The sequence below is a fragment of the Limulus polyphemus genome, unplaced genomic scaffold, assembly GCF_000517525.1.
Source record: "Limulus polyphemus unplaced genomic scaffold, Limulus_polyphemus-2.1.2 Scaffold482, whole genome shotgun sequence".
NCBI classification, from domain to species: Eukaryota; Metazoa; Arthropoda; class Merostomata; order Xiphosura; family Limulidae; genus Limulus; species Limulus polyphemus.
Window position 1 is genome coordinate 20,058 of NW_013666092.1, and position 10,078 is coordinate 30,135.

At 30.2% G+C, this 10,078-nt stretch overlaps 1 protein-coding gene across 1 annotated transcript in view; it reads left to right on the forward strand.

The window, feature by feature from the left end:
* LOC106458536 (huntingtin-like) overlaps positions 1 to 10,078 on the forward strand; it is a 269,635-nt gene that overhangs the window by 17,368 nt on the left and 242,189 nt on the right. Inside the window, exons 3-6 of the mRNA XM_022384781.1 lie at positions 1,393 to 1,513; positions 2,185 to 2,324; positions 3,149 to 3,290; positions 5,759 to 5,900. Coding sequence (XP_022240489.1) covers positions 1,393 to 1,513; positions 2,185 to 2,324; positions 3,149 to 3,290; positions 5,759 to 5,900 — 545 coding nt within the window. The remainder of the gene's footprint in view (positions 1 to 1,392; positions 1,514 to 2,184; positions 2,325 to 3,148; positions 3,291 to 5,758; positions 5,901 to 10,078) is intronic.

Consider the following 10,078-nt stretch of genomic DNA (forward strand, 5'->3'; position numbering starts at 1 on the left):
ACTTCAAAATTTTCTGATGCATAAAAGTATTTTTAATCTTAAAATGAAGATTACTTTGCATGATAGATAGGCAAGATGTGAAATGAAAAAAATAGGTATGAGAGAAACATTGCTTTACAAACCTTAAGACTTAATAAGAAAAATTAGATATCTTGCATATGAAAGCATTGTAATGTTTACTGATAAACTGCCAAGTTTCATTAACATTTGCTTACTAATTTAAAAGTTATAGCATGAAAACTATAACAAGTACAAAATGGCTATGAGGTTGGTCCCAGGGACCGAGCCCGGGTTGAGAGAGTTAATTCTGTTTCATTGAGCATAACTATTGTTCCTGAACTAGCTACAGACATTAAATAATAAGTTTTAAAGTTCAATTCTTTTTTATATCATAGGTTTTATGAGGAATAAATAAGTTTACTTTATTCATGGATTGTAATAATGTACTTGAATATTTACACTGTAGTTGTCTTGCAGTGTACTATATTTATCAGTTACTTAATGGACTCATTAGGTCAGACTTGATTAATATCCTGACCTTGTTTTTATGATAAATTTTGTAACTTAATGAATGGTTAATGAAATCTAACTGTAAATACAGTTGTCTCTTCATCATGCAGTGTAATATATCTGTATTCAGTAGCTCATGGATAATTTATTTGAATGTCAAGGTAACATTACAGTACATTTTCTAACAACAAATTTGATATGTTATTCTATTATGGTATGAAAGTTTTTACTTCACCCATTGTTATGGGTTGAGGTAAATAAGGTTTTCCATTGACTGGGTGGTAATTTTACAGTGTAAGTTATAGGATAGAGTTTGTGATTGTATCAGTACATCTTTAAAAAATAAGTTAAAAACTTGGTAATAATTAAACCATTCTAGCCAGTGAGTCTCCATATTAATTATATAATTATATATAATGAATCTCCATAATAATTCAATTATTCTGTCTAATGAATCTTGATGATAATTAAACTGTTTTGGTCAGTGAATCTCAATAATGTTTCTACTACACAATAGATGTCTTCATTTTTATCCTCATTTATTAAAATAAAATTTAAAATTTCTTTCTTTAAAGGAATAAAAGAATACTGGTCACATTAATTTAAACATTGAATTGCTTTGAAAACAGAACTTTTTAATTTATATTATGTTTTCATTTTTGCTTGTACAAATGCAGTTTTAAGAATTTGTGTTGAATAAGTTAATAAAAAAAATAACTAGTACTACAAAAATAAAATATTTTTTAAGGCTAGTCCTCAATATAAAGTAAGAGATTTTTTGTTATAGTATCAATTACATCAGCATTTTCAAGCATCAGATGTTATATGTATAAATATATATTTAAATATCTGTGTATAATATGAATGTTGTACTGCTTTTAGGTCTGTGGCAGATTTTCCCAAGTTTTTAGGTATAGCGATGGAAACTTTCTTTATATGTTGTGATGACAATGATTCTGATGTTCGTATGGTTGCTGATGAGTGTTTGAATAGAACAATCAAGGTAAGGAGATTTCATTCACGGTATGTTATTTTCATGGGTTTTGCCATAAGGGATTGCTTATGCAATAAAACATAATTCTAGTCAAGCAATTTTGTGATTATGCTTTCATTTACATGTAGCTCTAATATATTGATATTCTTATGTATATGAAGAATATTTAGTTGAGGTTAAAAGTAAAACTGTTACATTATTATTTTGATGATCCTGTTATTTGTATTTTTTTTTGTTCTTTTGTATTTTAATATGTGGCTGTATTTTTATGGATATTTGGTGCATATTTATAGTTTTTGTTCCCTAAGTGTAAAACTAAAAATTCATCCAAAATATGAAAACAGTTTGCATAGAAGTAGAAAGTTGATGTGACCAATGGATATTTTTACAGTATTGTTGTTTTTTTTTGTACTGACTATGATATTGAACAAAAATTGGGTTATAAGCTAGCAAAATAAATTTATATGTAAAACGTTTTTATTATTATTTGAAGCTATAAGTACTCAAAACATTTAATAGCAATTTCAACTTGTACATTTTAGCTTATTTGCTGTCTGTTAGTATTTAAGCATATTTGAACTGTAACTAGATTTTTTATGAAAGTTCAAAATTAGCATTGTGATGCTCTTTTAACTCAACTAATAATTATGTATTTATGTGCTGTGCTTATACTTTCCTAGACTCTGCTGGAATCCCATCTTGCTAGAGTTCAAGTGGAATTGTACAAAGAGATAAAGAAAGATGGCTCAGCCAGGTGTTTAAGACCAGCTTTAAGTCGGTTTGCTGATCTCTGTCATCTCATTCGACCACAAAAATGCAGGTAAGAGTGTTAAAAGTCATTTACCACTAATTGTGACTTAAAATTATTATTTTGTATTGTATATGTTTTTTGTAATCTGATAACCTTAAATGAATGCACAAATCACTCAGGATGTGAGGGTATACTAGCCAGAGAGTGAAATCCTTATTATCATCTAGGTATGTGCGTTTTTTGGAGATTTGCAGTCTTCCATAAGTTATGATTTAAAAAGAGCTTATGAATTTACAACTAAATAGTTTATATCTAAGGCCTTAAATTAACTCTTTCAACAAAGAGGATATTTTAGTAGTGTGCATATGAAGCTCAGTGTAAATATTTCTTAGGTTGTCAGGGAAGAGTAAAAGTTTTTCTGAGAATGAACTAGTTTTGTTTCTTTTTCAATCTGATTGATGAAGAAATATTTTCAAATGAAATTGTCTATTTGATAATTTACCTGATTTTTCCAAACATGTTTATTAATGACAAAGCAGAGCTTATCAAACTACATTACTTGATGTCCAAGATAAGTAAATTTATTTTCTAAACAATACATTATTCCCCTTTTAAGTAGCCCATGGACATAATAAGTTATAGTTAGGCTTGAATAATACCTTAAATATTAGTATTCACTTTATTAGTAAAGTGAAAAATATTTTTTGTCAGGGTAAAACAATGGGACTTGACAATTTGCAAGAAAAAGTAATAATTTACTTGTTGTGAAGTAAGAAGTATTTCTTTTTGTAGAATAAAACCATATCATTGTTGTGAATTTTGAATGTCATTTAAAATGTTACATCTATCAAGAACAATTCTGTCAAATACATTTATATTCATTTACACTTTAGGCCTTATGCTGTGAACCTTTTCCCCTGTCTGGTCAAGATTTCACAAAGAAAAGAGGAAGAATCTGTTCAGGAAACACTGGGTGTAGCAATAGGAAAAATAATGCCTATTCTTGGGAAATTTGCTAATGACACAGAAATAAAGGTACATTAACTCTAAAATCATTATTGTTATTTTAATAGTCTAGGAGGAGATTCTCTCAGTATTTGTTCAATATCCTTGAAAATCTCCCTTAAGATTTCCATGTATGTTGTAAAATCAAAATGTGTTATCAGTTTTTTTCTATGGTAATTTGTTTCAGGGTGCAATATACTCTTAACTAAAATGTCTTGACACAAAGTCAGGATTACTGACCTTTTTCTATTAAACATTAAGGCGTAACTAAAGATAGTATATATTTCTAATTTTCAGCAGTAAACTTGCCAATAATATTTTTCACTTGTGAAGAGTTAAAAGCCTATATTATCAACCAGTCAGAAGACATGAATGAAATTATTGTATGCAAAATCCATTTTCACCTTACAACTTCAATTACAAACATAAGAGACCTTTGTAAATGTAGGCAAATTGAAATTTTCAGTAATTTTCATTAGTATTTAACTGATGTGTATCAGGAGTCAAAACATTTTTTTTAAATATAAAAGGGTTAAACTAATTTGATATTACTCCACTGTTTATCATTTTCATATGAAAAATCAACTAATTTTTTACATTGCTAATTTATAGTAGCAGGTCATTTCCCCAAGTTAAAGCAACCAGATACAAAAATAAGCAACTCTCTTCCTGACACATGATCTAGTTAGACTAAAAAGCTAGTCTTATCAGAATTTGAATTAACAATGCACTGAACACTACTTCAAAATAACTCTACATAATATACTACAAAGTGATCTTTTGATTAAACTGAGAAGTGGTGTGACCCTGAAGATTCTCATTATTATTATGTGCTTATGCTAAATGCTGGTATTAGCTTTAGAGTTTAAGCATCTTTTTTGTCAAGAAATATTGAATTTTATACTATAATACATGTTATTATGAACGGTGTATCATGATGGCTGAAAGCTATCTTGTTGATCCTGAAGTAATAGGTCTGTGAAAATGTAATTACAAATGGATAAAAGAAAAATACATTATTAGTAACATGTTGTACATGTGTTAGACCATGATTCACTTGAATTTAACTGACATATACAGATTATTTTCATTAGATTTATTATATGAAGCGTATGACCAACTTTGTGTAATACATATGCATATTCAGTGCACTTTGTGAATGGGTGCATTGCTTCTTTTAAATAAATTAAATAAGAGTACAGTAGTCTTTCCTTAACATTTTCTATTGAATTAAAATAATTAATGCTAGAATGTTTACAGAATTATTAACATTTTCCAGCAGTAATGTGCTCAAATATACATGTAGTGAGTTTGATGTTTGATTTTTAGCTGGTAATAACTAAGTAACTACATACATGTACGTACATACAAGGTTTAATAGAATTTGTAAAATTTGAAAGCTTTATGAATGTTTATATGCTAAAACAGAGAATGATGTGTTACACAGCTTTTGATTGGATACTACTGAATGAAACTACTTTTACATGTCATAATGAAAATCCTTTGTGATTTTCCCATTTATGAGAACTGTATGGTTCAAAGGCTCACACAAACAGTTTGCTACCACAAATTGTGCTTATGCTTATATCGTACCTTAAAACATTTAGTGGTTAATCTCTTTTAGAAAATCAAATCATTAAAGGTTGTCGAACAAAGACCAGTTCCACTGTTAACTGCCTATGACTCCCTGCGAGTCAATTTCAACCACCTATGAATACTTCTCAGAATGATAAGCAGCATATCAGCAGGATTTCTTAATATACCAAGAAATGCTTCTTGTATTCTGTGAGCCTTTCAACCTTTGGTGAAATTCACTGGCTATGGGAACTGTAGCGTATGGGAAATGTGTTTCCTTCCCAGACAGTACTAGACTCTGTCAGACTGGGATTATTATCACTTTTTTGTTCTTTTTCAATTTGTTTGTAAACTTTGTATAAATTTATTAAATTATGTTGATATGTTGCCTATCAGTCTTATTAGTTTTCACAGGCATTCATGAACATTAATGGGATATCATTATTAGAACCTGAAAATGCTACATGCTCCTCCTACTCTGTTACTTTTTGTGGTAGATTAATCATAATTATTGCCATTCTTTTAACTACACAAATTAAATTTTAATATAAGAGCTCTGTTAAGGATTTAATGGCCTACTTAAGAATTAAAGTATTTGATGAAAACCTATTATTAAAAATTGTATATATTTGATGAGTAGAAAAGATAGAAATATCAATGTACTGTTAATGTAAAAATGAAAAATAGTTTGAAACTTAGTCTGCTCATGTAGTTTGTAAATTCTTCTACAAAAATCCCCCCAAACAACAAAGATATATATGTCATGAGAAACATTGACTTATATAGTCTTTTGTTAGACAAAATAATATACATATATATAAGCTTTATTTTGAAAAATTATTTATTTTTGCTAGTCTTAAGTGATACAATATAATAATTATGATACATTTATTTATAATGTATCTTTATTTTTCACCATGCAGATGCTCTTGAAGGCTTTTCTTCCAAACTTAAAATCATCATCTCCTTTAGTAAGAAGGACAGCTGCATCATCTCTTGTAATTGTTTGTCAGAATTCTCGAAAGCCTCAGTTTTTCTACAACTGGCTGTTAACATCTTTATTGGGTATGTTAAACAGAAAATTGTTGAGAATTGTTTAAGTTTACGTTGGAGAAATTACATAACTACTTACATCAAAATGTTTATACTCTGAACTAAAAAATATTATATATCTTATCTCTGTCCTTTATTACTTAATGCTGGTTCTTTTAGTTTAGCTGAGAGTAGTTCCTTTTACTCCTTTTATCATTTGTGACTGTTTTAATATTGGAATATTTTGCAAATTACATATTTTTAAGGATTTTTATGGTATTTTGATGTTAGATTTTTTATGCCAGTTATGTTATTATATTGTTTTATCTTTACTTCTACATTGTGCTTATTCAACCTTATTTTCAGTCTGTGTTTTATTTTGCTGTATACTTATCCTGTGACAGTTTTTTTGTAGATATACTTAGCTTTGTGTTTCTTGTGTTTATATGAACCTTTTTTTCTTTCTTTTCTATCTGATTTATATTCTGCTAGTTTTACTTTTGATTTCAAAGCTTATTCAACAGTAGTTGTGAATTCATTTTATTTTTTACAAGTATGCTCTGTTTCAGTATTACAGAATGGTGGTAGTCACCTTTAGGTCATTCTGGACTTTATATAATTTAAGTCATTGCATTTTATTTAACCACATTCCTGAAATACTTTTGGTGAGTCTTTATGGTTCTGTATTAGCTTTTTTTCTCATTATATATATTTGGTAACATAACAAGTTCCTTTGATTTCAAACATCATAGTGTAATGAGGGATTCTTTAATGTCACATTCTCTTAAGAATTCATTCATGATTTATACATTATTATTATTTTAATGTTTTTCCCAGAAGTTGGGATTTGAATTTGGGATTTTAATATGTTGATTTGTTTTTTTGGATCCTACCATATGTGGCTGAGTCAAATCCCATAGACTACTAAAACTTCATTTAACTGATGTGACATTTCAGGCTGATGTTTTTGTTTCTATATAGGTTGGAAGATGCCTAGGAAAATTTCTCTTCTGAGTAGGCTGTCCTTTCTGTTTCACTTTTTTTTATACCTCCAGATTTGTATTTCTCATTATCCTTTCTCTGCCTTGGTTTATGAAGAGGAAATCTTCCACTTACTTTTCTATTCTGCTTCTGACACTATGTGTGCACACTAATTTTTACAGTAGTTTCTTCAAGGGGTGAAACAAGAAATACAAGGCACTTGCTTTTTCATAAACAGGTTTTTTATCTTTAGACCACCTATTCCATTATTGTGAATGGGTTGTACTAGTTCTGTTATAGCAAATTATATCTATCATAACCTGGTCAACATTGTTTCCTGTCATATCATTTCCATGAATTTTGAATCCTTATTTTGGAAGTCTGATAGGAATAGCCATAGCCCAGAAGTAATTGGTGCCTTTTTATTTCTGTTGTTGAGTTTCACATAGATTAGACTATTTATCTATGTATTAAAAAAAATTTTTGTTAAAGTAAGCTTTACATATACTTGGTTAATTCCACTGAGATTTAAAACAAAATCACTTATCTAATTACTTGTCTGATTCGGTAATCTGAACTGTACATCAACTTGGATAACTCCAAAGAGAGAACAGATTTTATAATTTCCTTCCTGAATCTGGACTTACCTTTTCCAGAGTTTGTTTAGCCATTTATTCACAAAAGCTTCTTTTATAAAAAAAATTCTGAAGCTTTTGGAAAAAAAAAATATTATTTTGATTCTTGTGTTGTATGGTTAGTTTTGATGTAAAAATATTTTTCACATATGCTCTGGATTAGAATGTGATTAACTGTGCATGGGAATATTATCAGCATGACTCCAATCCCAGATCCTGTTTAGATATTTCAGTCTTTAGATTATCACTTCATTTTTCTGCAGCTAGTACACATTTTTGTTTTCAAGGTGTTACTATGAACAAATGACAGATCTAAGTATGGGACATCCAGTTTTGCCTGTTTTAACCAATATATTTACTACCAAGATAGAAGAAACTATTTTTACTTACTTACATCCAACAAGTTTTTGGATGCATTCTGTGGATGACATTTTTATGGCTTTTAAAGATTCAAGTTATACCAACAATTTTTTTTCAAATCCATCCCAACATTAAGTTTGTATGTTGAAATCATTGACAAAGGAGACAATATTAGTCATAGAAACATTAAAGAAGCTCTTTTTATAAAACAAACAAACCTAACACTAATAAACATACAGTTGTACAGTTATGTTTATTCTAATTTTTTCTTTAATGCTTAACTGTTGTTGATTTCTATTACATTATTTCTAAAGAGATAATATCATTCTGATATTGTAATACATGATAGTTTGAACTGTTGTAAGATTCTGTTCAGAGCTTGCCGGTGAAATATATTGTTTTTTCTTGTTTCTTATCAATAAGTAAAAAATATGTATTTAATTTTACTTCTACAAACAAGCTACATTTGATTAATACTCCGTCTTTTTTTCAACATGATGCATTTGATTTGTGCTTGGTTTAGCCCACAAGCTTAAAATTGTCTTTAATAGCTTCTTTTGTAGTTTATGAAGGTCACGGGTTCAGATCCTCGTCCTACCAAATATGCTTACCCTTTCAGCCATGAGAATATTATAATGTGATGGTCAATCCCACTATTCATTGGTAAAAGAATAGCCCAAGAGTTGGCAGTAGGTGGTGATGACTAGCTGCCTTCCCTCTAGTCTTTCATTGCTAAATTAGGGATGGTTAGTGTAGATAGCCCTTGTGTTGCTTTGTGCAAAATTCAAAACAAATCAAACCAAACTTTTGTAGTTTGTTCAGACATGGATATGTAAGATACTGTTTTATATTATTGGCTATTTTATCATATTTTTATCCATTACTCTTCATGACACCTACTTTTGCAGTCTAATCTTCAAAGTTGATAAAGGATTAAATATAATATTTAATCACATTGTATTACAATTTTTAAAGGACATACAAAAGAACCTTTGTATTACTCTAGATACGTTTTTTTATATTACTTTCTAATCATGACCAATAAAACATTGGGTGTACCAACTTTATTTTGTTATGAGACATATGCTACTTTCCATGGATTTACTAATTGTGTTAATGTAAGTGTTACTTCCGTAACCTATATCGCTGTATCTAATACATGTGGCCATCCATGAGCATATATATATTCAACTCATTCCCTCATCATCATGAAATAAATAATCACAGGCAGAATTGAGCTGAACTAAGACTTCAACTCCTGAAGTGTCACTCTTGGAATCATTACATACTGTTTGGTGTGGCATTACTGCTACTGCAGTGGATTTCACTCCAACACAATGTCCAGGATTTGGACATTCAGTGAACAGACAAGATATCACAATCCAGCTTGACAGTTCATCAGCATTTCTGTGTTGCAGGTCTGGGCAATGCTATACAAGTCATCCTCTTGTAGCATCATAATCCAATGTGCAATAATCTTTTCCAGCTCAACTTGCCAATATCTGGGTACCTTGAGAGTGGCGTTCACCCCCATAAAATTGCACAAACCTTTTTTTGTGCCATCCTTTCTAACAATTGCCATTTCACCACTGGTGGTGATCAAGCATTTCTAAAGGCTGTATGATTCCATCCTTCAGTATGTCTACCAGAGCATCCTATGCATCATGTGTATATATGTTGCTCAACCCAATGGCCGTCTGATCCCATAAACACGGTGGAATATTCGACCAGCAACTTGCTGAGTTCTTGTCATTGTGTTGAATCCAGATTTCTTACACGGTCATCAAACATAGATCTCATATGTTCTAGTACCAGGCATGATACAATAGAAGTAACCCAAGTGAACACTAGTTCCAACTACTTTCACCTTACTTACAGCCATCTCAGTGTGAAGCTGGATACCCAGTTATCGATAATTACTGAGGAAAACTGGGACAGTGCCACCACTTGAACAGAGTACAGTTTGAGTGAGTGCAGTCTGTTTTTTTGACAAGTAAAATAATATTTCATGAGATGGGTCTATCATGTAGCAGATAGTGATAATGCAATAGACTGCTCCACAGTACAACACAGGACACCACTTGTGTACATAGAGGTAATGTGATTCCCTCACCATATGCACTCATGCCATCCGCTGCTTTCTAGCTCAATCTGGCAAGCACTTCTTGTTTTTCTATTGAAATGCAGCTGACCCATTACACAGGCAAAACTGCTTGACAGCTTTTGCAGTAAATT